This window comes from Prionailurus bengalensis, chromosome D4 (assembly GCF_016509475.1).
Source record: "Prionailurus bengalensis isolate Pbe53 chromosome D4, Fcat_Pben_1.1_paternal_pri, whole genome shotgun sequence".
NCBI lineage: Eukaryota > Metazoa > Chordata > Mammalia > Carnivora > Felidae > Prionailurus > Prionailurus bengalensis.
Window position 1 is genome coordinate 81,874,786 of NC_057359.1, and position 18,574 is coordinate 81,893,359.

Here is an 18,574-nt window from a genome sequence, read left to right on the forward strand (position 1 = left end):
ACTGTCTGCATTTTGGACTCATACTCCAAAATAAGACCCACCAATTTTATTCTCACCACCAAGTATGTTATATTCTTGTCAACTGCCCTCATTCTGCTGACCACAATGGAGGTCACTGGTGCTGCCTTGGAGGCCACCATATTACACAACATAGTGAAAGAATTATGCCAGTCAGGAAATGTCTAAAATAATATCCATATATATGATTCAAACTGCCACAGTTTGAATGGGAGCCCTGAATGAAAGACAATGATCCCTGGCAACAATGGTTGCTAATAATTGCCTAGCCTTAGATTATCTGATGACCAGCCAAGGGGACATTTTTTCCCATAAGGGCACTTATTGTTGCATGCTGACAAATAATACAGGCAAAATTTCTCAGATAGCACAATACATAGTCTGTTTCTCCAGCAGAAACTTTTCTCCACTCCCACCCCTTTACCACTACAAATTCCCAAACCCATTCTCTCTGCTTTGTCCAAGCCAACTTGTAGCTTTTACCCACCCAGATTCCTCAAGAATCCTTTGTGCCTCATTCTTTCTTTTAAGTTCTCTTCCTATGTGAAGTGTCATCAGTCCTGACTTCTGAACCAAAGCATGTGCCTCCTGATAATATGCACTGTCGTAGGCTTATGAAAGATCTATAGTTAGAATCTTCAACACACACACACACACACACACACGCATGCACACACGTGTATGCACACACAAACATGGTAAAATGTTAGCTTTTGTAAAAGAGTATGGGTGAAGGGCATAAGAGAATTTATTCTATCATCTTTACAACTTTTTTCTAAGCATGAAGTCATTTTTAAAAATAAATTTTAAAAAGTTGAATCCCAGCTGGAACCAAGCCCCAAAAATATTTGAGCTTGGAACTGTGCCCAAGAAGAAACAAGTCCAAGACATCCCTGGCATTAGAGACACTGTCCCTTGTGACTCCAGTCCCCTCTGGCTCCTGGACATGATGTTCTCCATATGGCAGGAAGAAATTGGCCAGTTAACCCACAGTGGCTCCTCCTTTACTATGAAGAGAAGCTGAGAATTTGGCAACAGTCTGGAAGAAGTGTCTGAACTCACGGATGATGAGCACAGGTCAGAAGGAGCTGGAAATCTGCACGTGGCGATGGATCTTCCTATATAATTGTGGGTTTGTGTATGAGCATCTCTGTGTTCGTGTGTGTGTGTGTGTGTGTGTGTGTGTCTGCATGCACTGTATATGCTTGTATACCTGTTGTTTGATAGTTGGCTGTGTGTGTACTACATAACTGATTCACAGCCTGATTCTTTTCAGTTAGTTAGACCCAATCTGGGCTGTGTTTTAGTGCATAAGTTATCAGCCTCCAACATGTGATTAGGGACTTCTGATTCATATCTGTGATCTTCAATATTTGCCTCTATTGTTATGACAGTGGCATTCTCCCAATGGGGTGATGGGTCACAGCTGAGTGATGAGAACTCAGCATTAAGAGTAAGACTGTTGTCTCCACTGCTGGGGAAAAGGGTATCCAACCTCTTCAAGGAACCAAAGTTAGAAGGGGCCCAAATCTGTCCTCAGCAGCATGTATGTTTGTGAATGACAACTTGTATGTAAGAGCAGGAATGTGTATTGTTTCCTTTTGTCTGTGTGTCTGTTACCATGTGTATGTTGCCATGTGTATGGGTTGTTGGTGGTGGTTTAATGATGGTGCCTGTCACTGAATAGGCTTAATTTCCCCATGATGACTGACTGCCTTCACTGGGAAGGGGCCATCACTTCAGTGATGGGAGTGGGCATGCTGCTGGTAGAGAGTGACTAAGTGTGCATGTGTTGTTGGTGCATGTTTCTTGTGAGATTTTGAAATTGTGTATGGCCTTGTGTGTTTTTGGTGATGTGTATGTATAGTGATGAGTTATGCATATGTGAGTTGTGTATTTTACCAGGTATGATATGCTTGTATGTTAATGGTGCATTGTGAATGTATTTGTGGGTGATACGTAATTGCATATTATGTACATCCTGCCTTGTGTGTTATTCATGACTTGTATGTATATTAGTATTTATGAAATAAACCACATACTGGCTATCTTTCTCTTACAATGGGACTCAGACACAGGTGACTGAAATCTTCAAATCAGCAGTGTGTGTGTCTGTGTATCTGTGTGTGTGTGCGTGTGGTGTTTGTATGTGTGTTTGGAGACTTCTGATTTGCACTCATGACTTCAATTAGTTCCTTAAGTGACCTCCTTCTCATGGACATAACCACTGCTCTAAGTGACTATTTCCTAAAAAGGGTCTGTTATCATTTTCATATACCTGTGTGAGTCAGTGGCTCAGAGTTTTGTAACCCTTGCACATTCACTTAGTGTCCCAGGCAAAGGAATGTTAGGTGTGTTGCTGAGTGAAGTTAGAGCACAGAGTCTCACCAAATGGCGGCAAGACCTTGGGAGAGTCACTCAACTATTTGGCCTCGGTTTACATATCTAGAAAATGGATGTTTACAGGCCCTCTGTAAGTATTTATGGCTTGAATAGAAGTTAATGTATGTGAGAGCCTTTTGTCAACTGGAAAATATATAAATATAAATGACAGAGATTATCCAGACAGGCACCAAGAAAATTTTGGACAGCTTCAGTCTCCTTGCAACCCTAAAGTAACATACTGTCTCTGGCACTCACACCCAGTGAAAAGAGAGATTTCCATGTTAAAAGCATAAGTGATGATCACACAATATTAAGTTGAACTATTTGAGGTAACCAATATTCGATCCATAGAAAATGGCAATTAAAGAAGTAGGACAATAGTTCAATATATATATTTATTTATAGGGATATATATATGTACTGTATTCATATATATACCCATACATATGGGGTGTATACATATATATATACATATATATATATACACACACACACACATATATATATATATATGTATACACACACACACACACATACAGTTGACCTTTAAACAACATGAGTTTGAACTGCACAAGTTCACTTACACATGGATTTTTTTGATAAATACTGTACAATACTATAAATGTGCTTTCTCTTCCTTATGATTTTCTTAATAACATTTTCTTTTCTCTAGCTTACTTTATTGTAAGAATGCAGTATATAATACACATACAAAGTATGTGTTAATCAACTACTTGTTATTGGTAAGGCTTCTGGTCAACAGTAGGCTATCTATTAGTAATTAAGTTTGGGGGGAGTCAAAAGTTATATGACTGTGCATGGGAGTCAGCACCCCAACCCTCATGTTATTTAAGGGTTGACTGTATATTTCATATATATGTGTATGTGTGTGTGTGTGTGTGTGTGTGTGTGTATTCCCATATGTATGTCTACATATATTCCATCTGAGTATATGTATATGCATAGATGGAATGTAGAGATAGATGGAATATATATGTATACAAACACTCCCATCTGTGTGTGTGTGTGTGTATCCCCTTATGTATATATGGACATACATGTATCCTATTTCTAACAGCAACTTGTTGCCTATGGAACAATTTCTTAATGGCTTAAATGAGAAAATTAACCTAATTTTTAGTGAAACAGCAAAGATTTTATCTGATAATGGAAGGCTGATGTGTGTATTTAATTAGGAAATGTAAGTAAAGCCTTTAAGCATAGTGCCTGGTACATAGTATAACCCCCCAAATGTTCACCATTATTATGGAAGATTGTTTGAGAGGTATTCTGGTTTAGGAGTTGTTCTGGCATTTAGGTGGGGTTTGAATGACCCCCCATTTCTAGAGTGCTGGTGAGCTTACAGCTGTAGATGAGTGTGATCCAGCCAGGTTCCCAGGAGGAATGTGACAACACTCCAACAAGGCCACCTCAGTGATGGCATCGCATGTCACTTTAAGGCAGAAACAACTGAATCTAGTTTGCCAAGGACCATCTACTACTTCTGCCACAGTGAACTGTTTTCGTTTGGCTCTGTCTCGGTGTCATAAATTATCCCAGTATATGGGACCTTGCTTTTCTTGTCCACCACTACATTCTCAGTACTTAGCAGAGGGCCAGGTTCAATCTCAACATTCAGTAAATAATGGTCAAATAAACAGTGAATGCTCTCTTGTTTCTGTGCAATGAGGTCTTGTTGGCTGCTTTTGGTTATAATGTTTTCCTAGAGCCAGACTGGGACAGAGTACAGATGCATGCATCCACAGGTGTGAGAAATTAATAGGAATGTAGTTTAAAATGCATTGTATTCTCAGAATATTACAGTATAGAATGTGTCCCTATCATTCTTCCTGATATTTCCAATCCTCCTTTATCCCCAGCATGTAAAAGCACAGCATGAGGCCTGAGAACCAGAGCAGTGAGTTCCTCCTCCTGGGGCTCCCCATCCGGCCAGAGCAGCAGGGCATGTTCTTCACCCTGTTCCTGGGCATGTACCTGACCACAGTGCTGGGGAACCTGCTCATCATACTGCTCATCAGGCTGGACTCTCGCCTTCACACCCCCATGTACTTCTTCCTCAGCCACTTGGCCTTCTCTGACATTTCCCTTTCATCTGTCACAGTTCCAAAGATGCTCATGAACATGCAGACTCAGCAACAATCCATCCCCTATATGGGGTGCATTTCACAGGTGTATTTCTTTATATTTTTTGGTTGCCTTGACAACTTTCTTCTCACAGTGATGGCATATGACAGGTATGTGGCCATCTGTCACCCTCTCCACTACACCACCACCATGAGGGAGGAGCTGTGTATCATCCTAGTGGCTGGATCCTGGTTCTTCTCTTGCATCCAAGCTCTTTTGCACACCCTCCTCGTGGACCAGTTGTCCTTCTGTGCAGGGACTGTCATCCCACACTTCTTTTGTGATCTTGCTGCTGTGCTCAAGTCTTCCTGCTCAGACACCTCTTTCAATGAGCTGCTTATCCTCACTGAAGGAGGATTGATCCTCATTCTACCATTGAGTGGTATCTTGGGCTCATATATCCATATGGCAGGCATCGTTCTGAAGGTCCCTTCCTTCAAAAGAATCTCCAAAGCCTTGTCTACATGTGGCTCCCATCTCTTTGTGGTGTGTTTATACTATGGGACAATTGCAGGTGTTTACTTTTTCTCTTCATCAGGCAACTCCCAAGACAAGGACATAATTGCTTCTGTAATGTACATGGTGGTCACCCCTATGCTGAACCCCTGCATCTACAGCCTGAGGAATAAGGACATGAAACATGCTCTTCAGAAAATTTTTAGAGTCAAGGACCCTCTTTGGTATGGTTAATTTAACCCCGTTGTCATGAGCACTCATTGGGCTATAAACATGTCTCCTTTAAAAGTTGTGATTTGGACAGCTCTTACTGCTGACACCATTCTTCAACTGATCTCATTTTATGTTTCCTCTCATCTTTTTCTTCACCTGATTTTTCCCTTACCTGTTCTCTGAATTCTGTGTATTAATGTTTCTATAGGGAAATCCCAAGTCCTCCTATGATGTTCATTGCAAGGTTGTGAGACTTGTGAGCCCACTTCACTGGGCTTTAAGAGCTTTTCTTATCTCCCATCTTTTTCTTCAATAACTCTCTTTATCTGGTACTGATATTAACATATATTTATGTGAATTTTCTTAATACCATCAAACTTCACTTATTTCATGTGTGAAGAATTCAGAAGTTACCAAACTGTTTTGCCTATTGAGTGGTGTCCATCACAGCTGGCATTAATTAAGCATTTAAATGTATATTTTATTTAATCCTCAGTACAAGCCTCTTATGAGGGTACTAATATTTTATGTAGAGAGCAAACCAAAACCCAGAAAGATCAAGTAAATTTCTGCCCTAAGACCTCATCTCAGACATGCATGGCTTTAAAACCATGTCTTTAACCAGATTACTTTATTGCCATTATCTCAGTCTGTACCACTGACCAGTTTGGACATTTTTGATCCTTATATATAGCATACAATAAGTACTGTTTTGTATTCCACTTTTTATTCAGTATAGTTATGGTTAAATCATTCTCAAGACTTTATAATTTTCTTTTTTTTTTTTTTAAGAAAAGGTTAACAAATAGGAAGTTTATTTGCAGGACCCTTGGACAGTAGATGAGTGGAGGGAAATGCCTATGTATCACTTTGAAAATCCATGATTTGAATTTAAAAATCAATTCAAGATTTCATCATCATGATGCTTTCTTCTGTTTCTTCTTTTCGTTTTCCTCCTTCTCTTTCTCAATTTCAGCAACGTACTTCTCAATTTCTTCAGGATTTAAAATCTTGAGGGGTTGATCACGTCTCATGACAGCCAATTCAAAGTTTTTGCCACCAGACTGAACCACTTCCAGGAGGGCCTTGATAACCAACTTAATGGTCAGGTCGTCTGTCTCGATGGCTTCGTCAGTGTAATTCTTCTCCAGAAACTCACGCACGGATTTAGCGCCCCGGCCTATAGCATTAGCCTTCCAGGCATGGTACGTCCCTGAGGGGTCCGTCTGATAGAGTCTGGGGGTGCCATCAAAGTCGAAATCCACAATGAGGGCGGAGATGCCGAACGGCCTGCGCCCATTGCTCTGCGTGTAGCGCTGCTTCAGACTGGCGATGTAGCGGGTGATGTACTCCACGGTGACTGGGTCCTCCACGGTCAGCCGGTGGCTCTGGCACTCCACCCGGGCCCTGTTGATGACTATCCTCGCGTCCGCAGTGAGCCCTGCGAACGCCATGCAGACGTTGTCATCCAACGCCCAGATCTTGCGGACGGTTCTCTCATCCTGCAGTTTGGCCACTGATTTCTTCTCCACGCCCAGAACAACGATGTCCTTCCCTCGCACACCGACCGCGGTCGAGCCCTTCTTCACGGCCTCCTGCGCGTACTCCACTTGGAAAAGGTGGCCGTCGGGCGAGAAGACGGTGATGGCGCGGTCGTAGCTCATGCCAGCGGCGCGGCGCGGCGGCGGCGGCGGAGCCGGGGAAAAGCGCACACTCACGGCCGCGCGGCCCGCGATTCACTACGCCTCTGCTCCCGCGTCGCGCGCCTGCCCGCCCCAGCCGCCGCGCCAAGACTTTATAATTTTCAAATGTGTCTACACATCTTAATATATTTATCCATTCTAGTTTTGACTGACATTTGGGCTGTTTCCAGTTTGGGACCTCTATATACTAGAGAATGGGATTTGGGGGCCACAATGTATGTGTATTTTCAGCATTAATAGATAATACCAGAAAGTTAGATAAAGTGCTTACGCCAGTTACACTCATTTCTGTAACATATGGAAAAATGTGGTCCACTTCCTCACCAACACTTATACTATCCATCTTTTCCACTGTACACATTTTTATGGGTTTATAGAAACAGTGTGCTGTGGCTTTAATTTGCACTTGTCTGATAACTCGTGTAGTTTATCCCTTTTGCCTATACTTACTGATCATTCTGATAGTTTCTCTTGTAAAGGACCTGTTCCCAATCCTTTGCTGTTTTATTGGGTAGTCTGCTTTTTAACATTAATTTGTAAAAATTCTTTGTATATTCTACATTTTAGTCCTTTGCCAAATATACATATTGAGGATTTTTTTTCATTATGAGGCTTGCTTTTTCAATATATTAGTTGTCTATTTTGAGTTAATTTTGTGTGACTAATGCACAAAAAGGCTTCAATGTCATTCTTCTGCATGTAGATATCCAGTTTTCCCAGAGTCATTTATTTAAAAGATATTTCTTTCCCCCATTGATTTGTCTTGGCACCTTATAAAAATTCAGCTGGATACAAATGTGAGGGATTACTTCTGGACTTTCAGCTCTGTTCTATTGGCCTATATCTATCTTCATGACTATATCACACTAGCTTGATTACTGTAGTTTTGTAGTAAGATTTGAAATCAGGACATATGAATCCTGAAACTTTGTTCTATTCCTTTGAGATTGCTTTTGTTAGTTGGGATCCCTTGAATTTCTATAGGTAGTTTAAAATCAGCTTGTTAATTTCTGCAAAGAAAACAGCTTGGATTTTGGTAGTAATTATGCTGAATATATAAATCAATTTGGAAAGTACTGTTATCTTAACAGTATGAAGTATCTCAAGCCATGAACATGGGATATATTTCCATTCATTTACATCTGTAATTTCTTTCAACAATATTTTGTTGCTTCAGACTATGAATTTTCCACTTATTTAGATGAATTTATTCTTAAGTATGCTATTCTTCTTGATGTTATTGTAAGTAGAATTGTTCATTTCATTTTCATATTGTTCCTTCCTAGTGGGTAGAAATGCCATTGATTTTTGTGTATTGACCTTGTACTTTGCCATCTTTGAACCCATTTGTTCATTCTAGTAGTTTATTTTTTTATTCCTTAGTATCTTTTACAGTGGACCTTTGAACAATGCAGATGTTAGGGGCCACTGACCCCCCACACACATGCAGTTGAAAATCCATGTATAACTTTTGACTCCCCCAAAACTTAACATACTAATAGCCTATTGTCAGGCTTAGGTTATTGTTACTGTTACCAATGACATAAACAGTTGATTAAAACGTATTTTGGGGGCACCTGGGTAGCTCAGTTGGTTAAGCGTCTGACTTTGGCTCAGGTCATGATCTCGCAGTTCATGAGTTGGAGCCCCGCTCCAGGCTCTGTCGCCGACAGCTCATGAGTCTGGAGCCTGCTTTGGATCCTGTGTCTCCCTCTCTCTCTACCCCCCTTCTGCTTGCACTCTGTCTCTCTCTCTCTCTCTCTCAAAAATAATAAACATTAAAAAATTTTTTTAAACGCATTTTGTATATGTATTATATATTGTATTCTTACAATAATGTAAGCTAGAGAGAAAAAAATGTTAAGAAAACTGTAAGAAAGAGAAAATACATTTATAGTACCGTGTTGTACTTACAAAAAAAAAAAAATACACATACAAGTGGACCCGTGCAGCTCAAACTTGTGCTGTTCAAGGGTCAACTGTATATACAAAATCTAGATGCCTATTATTTTATTTTCTTTCTTGACTGCCCTGCCTTCATTAAACCTTGAAGAGAAGTGATATTGTTCCTGAACTTAAAGGTAAAGCCTAGATAGAGATGATGGTTGCACAACGCTGTAAATATACTTAATGCCACTAAATTGTGCACTTTAAAATGGTTATCCAATAGATACAGGAGTGCTGATTCATAGGGGCACAGTACCCCAATGTTTATAGCAGCACTTTCAACAATAGCCAAATTATGGAAAGAGCCTAAATGTCCACCAACTGACAAATGGATAAAGATGTGGTTTATATATACAATGGAATACCACTTGGCAATGAGAAAGAATAAAATCATGCCATTTGCAGCAATGTGGATGGAACTGGAAGGTATTATGCTGAGTGAAATAAGTCAGTCAAAGAAGGACAGATATCATATGTTTTCACTCATATGTGGATCTTGAGAAACTTAACAGAGATCATGGGGGAAGGGAAGGGGAAAAAATAGTTACAAACAGAGAGAGAGGGAGGCAAGCCATAAGAGACTCTTAAATACAGAGAACAAACTGAGGGTGGATGTGGGGGTGGGGGAGAGGGGAAGATGGGCATTGAGGAGGGCACTTGGGATGAGCACTGGGTGTTTTGTATAAGCGATGAACCATGGGAATCTACCCCAAAAACCTAGAGCACACTTTACACACTGTGTGTTAGCCAATTTGACAATAAATTATATTTAAACAAACAAACAAATAAATAACATTTTTAAAATAAAATGGTTAAAATGGTAAATTTTATGTTATGTGTATTTTAGCACAATAAGAAATAATGTAATTTATCCCCTAAGCAAAATAAAGAAGGATTAATGAAAAAAAAAGAAAGAGCCAAACCATACAACAGACTCTTGACTATACAGAACAAACTGAGAGTTGCTGGAAGGGAGGTGAGTGGGGAATCGGTTAAATGGCTAATGGGCATTAAGAGGGGCACTTGTGATGAACCCTGGGTGTTTTATGTAAGTGATGAAACACTAAATTCTACTCCTGAAGTTAATATTACACTGTATGTTAACTAACTGGAATTTAGATAAAAACTTGAAACTACTATATATGTAATATGAATTCATAATATAATATAATAAATATTCATATTCATTAATTCAATATTCATAATACTTTTTAAATTTTTCACAATTTTGAATGCTTTCTATGTATAGAATGTATACTAGGCAACCTAAGATCTTCATGCATCTGTTTCATTAATTATATATAACATATATATAATACATATTATATAATTCATATCATGTATGAGTCCCAGAAGAATAAGAAATAAAATTGAGAAGAAATATTTAGAAAAATAATGGAGACAAATTATTCAAACATAAATGAATTCATATTTCAAAACTCTATAGAGTGATAAAAAGTAGAGAAAATAAAAGGCTTACACCTCCATAGATTTAATAAATTTCAAAATCAAAGAGAAAATTCTGACAGAAAGGGAAGTTTGCCTACACGAAAACAGTAATCCTACTCACATCAGACTTCTTAATAGCTATCCTGGATGTAAATAGACAATGAAATATTTTTAATGCACAGAAAGAATATGGTTTTAAAATCAATATTTTATATCAAGCAAAGGTACCGCTCAAATGTAGAGATATATTACAAATATTCATAGATATATAAAGGCTCAGAAGGTTTGCCACACAGAGCTTTGTGGAGGAAACATTCAAATTAAAAAATAAACATTTTTAGGAAATGTTGCAAGATGTTTGGAAATTAAGGATGATTAAATATCTTGATAAAATTTGGGTTTTTAAAGGTTTAAACTAAAGGAAAAATGAGAAAGTATATCCATTATAAATCAGAATTAAAATTCCTACAAATCATTATCAAAAGACAATAAACCCAATAAAAATGGGCAGATTCTTCATATAAATATCTAAGACTGGTCAATAAGTACATGAAAATGTGCTCAACATTATTAAGAATTGGGGAAACGCAAATTAAAATCATAATGAGTTATCACTTCAAATGGTAAAAATGTTAATGCTAAGATTTTTATTGTGAGAGAGTATTTTGTTTTCTGACTTATTTACCTTAGAAAATCAAAGTCCAGAGAGAATAACTGAACCTCACAAAGTCACAGAGAAGTTCATTTCAAGTTGGAGGACTGGGCAACAGACCAAATTTTTTCCCACAATGAATACTTCAGAGACTGGTGTTCCCAGGTGTCTCAGCAACTTCCAGTAGGGAGCTCTAGGGATTATTTTAGAAACTGCAGGTGGGTAACTTCTTTTTTTTCTGGGTTTCTAGTCAGTTTGGCTGACTTAGGATCAAGGATGGCCTGCTCTCATTTCTCCATCCTTGGAGTAGATGAGGGGTCCATGTCCCAGGAGCCACTTATGCCTTAAACATAGGGGAAGATGCCTTTTCTTCTGCCATCAAATATGGCTTCTCCACTCTTGATAAGTAAGATCCCAGATCAGAAGAGACAAATCTTGACCTTAACATGAAAAAATGAGGAGCTCTTCTGGGCCCAACTCAAGACTGAGAGTAAGTCATTGACCATACCTCCCCTTTTCTAGTCAGTCAAGGGAAGCAGATTAGTCTTTTGGAAATTGTTTGAGGAACCCTGTTTCTGGTATCAGTTGTAGTGCTGAACACCTGAGCTATCACCAGGTAGAGAGGAGGGGGAGGCATCCAAGAAGGTGAAATGGCTAAATAGCAAAGGCATGCAGGCAGGACATGTGAGTTGTTTGAGGGCTGTGGGCAGTTTCATAGGTGAGCCTGGGGTGGCATAGCATGACAGGGAAGTGTCACTGGACAGACAGATGGAGACAGACTCAGGAAGGGCTAATTATGTCATGATAAGAAAAAGCCTGGATGTTGTCCTGATGGTAATAAGGAGACTCAAAACAGCCTATGACATAATTCAGTTATCCTTCTTCACAGAGGGAGAAACTGAAGTCCAAGAGGTTAAATGAAATACTCAAAGCCTCATTATTGGGTTTGATACAGAAGGTGAGTCAAAATTTCCTTTGTACCAACTAAATGTTTCTTTTAGTTTACACTATGTAGCCTAAATACTTTCCCTGGAGACAAATAAATGAGTCTACTGTAGCGGTTTTAAGTGCATAGATATAGTAGGGATTCCATTTTCAGAAGTACAGGAAATGCCCCCACATGGGTATGACAGTCTCCTACAGCCTGGACCACTAGCCAGGGTGTTAGACCATCTGTCATAATAAAGTCAAAACCAGAGGATGTATCTTTTCCCCAAAAGTCAATTGTTTTAAGTTCTATTAGTTTATTTTCCCAGAATATCAGAAGAATTCTGAGAATATTCATTTATTTTTGTTTTTCATTTGGAATCAATGGAGCTGTTTATGATGGGCTGTATGCTCCTAAAGGTTGATTACCTTTGCAAGAAAAGTGAAAAATTGGAATAAATATTCATTTTTCTAATTGTGACTATAAAGGTGATATGACTAAATGAATACAACAAATTATATCACTGTACTTCCTTCTATTTGCTAAGCTCTTGAATCAACTTGGTTGCAGTTGGTGGTAAAAGACAGAGATACCAGAAAGAAAAGAATCTGAGCTTCTCAGAATGATAATCATGGTCTGAGGTCATTAGCTTTGCATGTATAGAAACTGGATCATATCCAAGCATTGGGTTAAATTAAAATGGACTGACTCACACCAGTCACACTCACAAGAGACTGATGCACAAGCCAAAAATATCAATATTTTCATTTGTCATGAAAACTGTAGCTACCAAATTGAATGGATATTTACATTCTCTAAGGTGATAGATATGTGAATTAACTTGATTGTAGTAATAATTTTACAATGTATATGTATATTAAAACATCACACTGTACACCTTACATATATACAGTTTTCATCTGCCAACTTTATCTTGATAAAGTGAAATGAATAAATGAAGGAGTTTATTTGTTAAGTCCCTAATGGTGCATTTTCTCATGAAAATATGCAGGAAGCTGAATAAGAGTCAGAAAGTGATTTAGTAAACCCTGAAAAGCAGCATAGCAGAACTAAGAACTTAGACTTTTGACTCAGATAAACTTTACGTCACACCCTAAATGTGTAGCTTTGGCAATTTTCTTCATCCTCCTGACCTCAGTGTCTACATCTTTAAAATAAAGATAAGCATAGCGTCACTGCACAGGGTTACCACAAGAAAATCCAGTGGCTGGCACATGGCTAGTGCTCAGCCAGTGTTACCTATTGTTAGACTGACTTTTTCATTGAGTTAGAGACAGGAGTATGGATTGGATAAATTCAAAACCCATAATTATCTAGTAATGAGATTCCTCGTGTAGCCTCACTGTGGCTGCTGTGGAACAGAAAGATATTCAAGTCTCAAATCAAGATACTCTCTTCTCAGAACTCTGCGAGAAACAAACTGAGGTGTAGTTTGGGGTGGGGTGCAAACTAAGGATTTGACTCTTTCCAATTAAGTTTGCCATATATGAATCTAAAAAAAAAAAAAAACAAATATAAGAGGCCTACTTACAGCAAAAAAAAAAAAAATCGGTAAGTGAGGGACATCAAGGTTTCAGAGGAAAGGCACAAATAGTTCCGAGACATGCTGGGGGGAATTGGAACAGAATGCCCTTCTACAGCCTCTTCTGTAAAAAAAAGCTGGGAACTTTAGGTGTGCCTGGGTGATTCAGTCAGTTAAGCATCCAGCTTCGGTTCAGGTCATGATCTCGTGGTTTGTGAGCCTGAGCCCTGTGTCGGGCTCTGTACTGACAGCTCAGAGCCTGGAGCCTGCTTCAGATTCTGTGTCTCCCTCTCTTTCTGTCCCTCCCTCACTCATGCTCTCTCTCTCTCTGTCTCTCTGTCTCTCAAAATTGAATAAACATTAAAAAAATTTTTTTTAAAGCTGGGAACTTTAAAAAGGACCTGAATTGAATAAACTAAAACATAAGACATTTCTGTTTTAATTTTAACTAAGATAGAATTATAAATATACATGCTGTTCTGAAATTTTACCTTTAAAAAATCTTAAATTGATTATATAATTATTTATAATTATAATTATTATATATAATATTAATTGATTTCATTTCATTTTAATTAACTTTTAAATGTAAGTAAAACATTATTTAGTTAATTATATTATATTATTCTTCAATGAGAAATATAGTATATGCTGATGGGATGGATCTGTGTAATCAGAGCACACTTTTTTTTTCACATTGTACAACCATGTTTCATGGAGACTGCTGGAACAGTTTGAAGGTGCCCTGGATAGCTGGTCAAGTGCTCTCACCAATCTGTAAATTTACAAATAGTTTGATCCAAACTATCTTTTTAACATGCATAATTATAAATTCGAGCTTTGCCAAAACAGAATTGTCTAAACCACATGATTTTTCTAATAGGAATATGAAATACTTTCTACAGCATTATTTTACTTTTTTGCTATTTACAATAAAATTTGTTTCATACAGAGTTCCAGACATGAATAGAAGAAACCATACCAACATCTATGAATTTCTTCTCGTGGGCCTCTCTGAGTGGCCACAGCAGCAGCCTCTCCTATTTGGACTCTTCCTGGGCATGTACCTGGTCACCATGGTGGGGAATCTGCTCATCATCCTGGCCATTGCCTCAGACCTACACCTCCACACCCCCATGTACCTCTTTCTAGCCAACCTTTCCTTTTCTGACATTGGTTTCATCTCTACAGTAATTCCCAAGATGCTAGATAATATTGGCTCAGGAAGTAAAAGGATTTCTTATGGTGGGTGTCTGACACAGCTTTATTTCTTTGGCCTATTTGCAGATCTGGACAACTTTCTCCTGGCTGTGATGGCACTTGACCGCTATGTGGCCATCAGCCACCCCCTCCATTATGCCATGATCATGAACTACCAACGCTGTGTCCTATTAGTGGCTGGGTCATGGGTGGTCACTACCTTCCACGCCCTAGTGCATACCTTCCTGGTAACTAGGCTTTCTTTCTGTGGCCCCAATATCATCCCCCATTTCTTCTGTGATCTTGTCCCACTCCTGAATCTGGCCTGCTCCAGTACTTATGTCAATGACCTGGTGCTCATCCTTGTGGCAGGAACATTGCTAATTGGACCCTTCATCTGCATCCTTACATCTTACTTTTATATTGCATTGGCTATCCTAAGAATCAATTCCCCAAAGGGTAAGCAAAGGGCCTTCTCCAACTGCACCTCCCACCTCTCTGTGGTTTCTCTGTTTTATAGCACAGCTATTGGGGTCTATTTATGTCCTCCATCATCCCCCTCAGGTGGAAAGAATAAAGTCTTCTCAATAATGTACACAGTGGTGACCCCCATGCTGAACCCCTTCATCTACAGCCTAAGGAACAGGGATATGAAGGGGGCGCTAGGAAAACTACTCAGAAGAAAAACACTCTAACATTCTTTCTCAGGATCTCAGGGTCCTGAATCCAAGACTTGTAACTGGGAGTTGAAATTGGCCGCCTGAGAGTCTAACCACTGTAGCTTCCCTGAACCTGAAACTTCTTTGTTTCTTATGTTTATTCAAAGTACTGATTAACACTGAGGACAGGGAGGGACCAGTGATGTCGGTAACCTTAGATCATCTTTGTGAAGTGCCCAGGCTCTGAGAAGCTTATTATCCACTATCAAAATGGCTCTTGTTATTTTTACTGGTGGCTAAGAGAAGCCTGTGGGTGGAGGGACTTGCACACTTATAAAATGAAACTGAAAGCCCAAAATTTTGTTTAGCTCAACTTAGAACTATGGAAGACCCCTTTAGCTCAAGAATATAGGATTCATTATTTCTGGTAACAAGAAATACAAAGGAAATAATCTGGTACTTTATATTTAAACAGACAGTGTTCTATAGAAATGCCAGAATGGGGCGTTAGTTTAAGTCCTGGGTTCCAGGGATGGCTTTGCCATAAATGAACTGTGTGACAGCTGGATAATCGCTTGATGTCTCTGATAAAATAAAGTGATTGAATTGTGTTGGTCTAAGACTCTACAGGCATATACTCCACCTCCAATAATATTTAATGTTATTGTGACAAGAACTAAAGATTTGAAGTCAGAAGTTTCTAGTCAGGACCAAAAGTCCTCCACTTTCACACTCTGTGATTTGGGGAACATTCTTCCTCTTTGAGTTCTGTTTTTCTTATCTTTAAAGCTGGTAAAACACCTATATCATAAGAGTAACAAATAATACATAAGCTTACTTGGATCACAGTAAATAATAAATGTTTATGGAATCTAAATCTTCAGTTCTGTTATTTACCTTGATCAATCTTAGGACCTCCCTCTGTCTGTTAGGACAACATTCAATCATTCACACTCTGGAAGCCCTGTTTCCAATCTTCATGTCATTTATGAAGGATCTTCTAGATAACTGCTTTCTCAGGTAAATATTTGGGAGGTCTTTGAAGATGGAGGTGGAAAATGAATTAAGGAGAATTCTTCCAGTAATTATGTAATTCCTATTTGCTTCACAAGGATTACCAAAGGTTGACTGAATATACACGGAACGGTGCACTAGTGTTGGGAGGAATATTTCTTCACCTGGTTTGACCTGTACCTCCATGAGGATGAGATTCAATTTGCACAACAACTGCCCACTTTCTTCCTTATTCATCCTTCCCCAGAACATAAATTTGGGCACACTCAGTTCAGACCATCCCTGTTTCTTATTGAGAACCAGCCCTGTTTACAGGGAGCATGCGCTCTGCTATGTATCTCTAAGAACAAAGCAGCCACTTATACACATTGGAATTCTCCCTAATCCAGCAATACCTGCTTCTGGAGTTGGCCAGAAAAGCATGCAGATTCTCACCTCAAGTCATGTCTTCAACCTAGACATCATCTGTAGTAAAGTGGTGATTTGGCTCCTGTCTGTTCTTTGTCATTGTCTTATTCATTAATTGATTTAGAACCCAACTGGGAAAGTAGTAGCCCATTTATTGGGCTCCCCCAAACACCTCCGACAATCTGAAAATCATAGCCCCAGCACGTAGGAGCTGGGTGACTCTACAGTAAGTTATTTAACACCTCTGGATCTCCTTGTTTGAAATAATGAGGTAATAATATGAGTTTTTATAATTTTGAAAAATAGCAAATAAATGAAAAAATGTAATTAAAGTGCTTAGCATGATATCTAACAGACAGAAGGGACTAAAAAAATAGCTGTTACCCCTGTTGGCACACAGCTGCTGCTGTTTTCATAGCTGCTTTTGGCATTGTTGTAGGTCTTGTCAGCTTGACCCCTCCCCTGCTAATTAAACAGTCAGCCAATTGGATCATATACTTTATAATAGTTGTTGCTCTGGGGGAAGGAGCCAAGATGGCAGAATAGCATAGAAGTTTTTTTGTTTGTTTGTTTTTGTTTTTTATTTTTTTTTGCATCTCTCATCCATGAAATACAGCCAGAGCACCACTAAACCATCCTGCTCAGCTAGAAAACTGATTTGAGGATTAACACAACAATCTGCACAACCTGAACCACAGAACTCAGCAGGTATGTGGCACAGAGAGGTGAATGGGGGGAGAGAGAAGCCACAGAGGGCAGGGAGCTGTTTTTGCTTGTGGAGAGAGGACTGAGATGGGGGGAGAATATGGGAAAAGCACCCCCTCCAAAAGCAGCTGGAGAGAAAGTGGAAAAGTGGAAACAGCCACAGGGACTGAACTAAAAAGAAGGAAGGAGAAAGGAGAGGGCTTAAATTCCATTAAGACTCTACAAACAGGGGGAGTGCAGAGTCTGAAACTCCACAGCTCCACACCTGGCAGTGCTCTGGTGAGAAGGGAAAATCCCCAGGAGCTGAGTGAGATGTGGGGGTCCTTGGGCCACACAGGAAGAGGCTGTTCCCCTGCTGGGAGGACATTTGGTAGAGGCGTGTGTTCCCCCCCAACACACAGGCAAAGGTGCCAGCAGACCCCGGAGAACAACCACATTTGCTGGTGCTGGAACAAGGTCGTTAAGGGTGAAGACTGGTGCCAGATGTGTGTTGTGATTTTCCATAATCCCTGAAATGCTGCTGCTACACAATCATGTAAACTTTTCTGGGGCGGGCTGGCACCCAGTTGTAGCCTCTGGGCATCAGCAGCAGTATAGTCCCACAAATGTTCCTGGGTGTGGCTGGCACCCAGCCATTGCTTGGTGAGACTCTCCCCCAGAAGATCTGAGCAGGTCAAAGCCACAATCCCTCAGAAGTGAGGGGTTGGGAAACACAGCTGTATCTGAGATAAAACTCAGGAGGGAGGTGCCACCTGGCAACCTGACAGCTTGGTCATGGACAGTGTAAAAGCGGGGAGTGGATGGAAGCCAGAGACAAAGGACAGGTGCACGATTGCTGATCAGGGAGAACAGAGTTCTGATACTAGAGACTGGGTAGCTGGGTGATGCCATTTTTACCCCTCCTGTGCATGCGCATACAAACCTACAAGTGTCACAACAATCCACCCCAGTAAGCTAAGCAGTGCCATCTAGTGGAGAATGGAGGCTTTACACTAAGCCCCGCCCAATTGGGCCAACCTTGCTCTTCAGGAACACCATAAGTCTCTCTGCCTACTTAGTTTATGGACTATAAAGTGCTTCATAGTTTGACTTATAGGGGAAAACAATGCAATTTCCATTGTATTTCACTCTGTTCGCTGGTCCATCTAT

The 18,574-nt window shown here is 39.7% G+C and overlaps 3 protein-coding genes across 3 annotated transcripts; 2 read left to right on the forward strand and 1 right to left on the reverse strand.

Annotated features, from left to right (window-relative positions):
* The first annotated feature begins 4,281 nt into the window (after window positions 1-4,281).
* Window positions 4,282-5,238, forward strand: LOC122474428 (olfactory receptor 1J4-like). Its single transcript, XM_043565296.1, has one exon. It carries the CDS (start codon window positions 4,300-4,302, stop codon window positions 5,236-5,238), a length of 939 nt encoding a protein of 312 aa, XP_043421231.1. The 5' UTR covers window positions 4,282-4,299.
* A 777-nt stretch (window positions 5,239-6,015) lies between these two features.
* LOC122475375 (proteasome subunit alpha type-7-like) lies at window positions 6,016-6,994 on the reverse strand. Its single transcript, XM_043567301.1, has one exon. It carries the CDS (start codon window positions 6,879-6,881, stop codon window positions 6,135-6,137), a length of 747 nt encoding a protein of 248 aa, XP_043423236.1. The 5' UTR covers window positions 6,882-6,994; the 3' UTR covers window positions 6,016-6,134.
* A 7,407-nt stretch (window positions 6,995-14,401) lies between these two features.
* On the forward strand, window positions 14,402-15,334 carry LOC122475373 (olfactory receptor 1361-like). The gene has a single exon (XM_043567300.1). It carries the CDS (start codon window positions 14,402-14,404, stop codon window positions 15,332-15,334), a length of 933 nt encoding a protein of 310 aa, XP_043423235.1.
* Window positions 15,335-18,574: the final 3,240 nt, after the last annotated feature.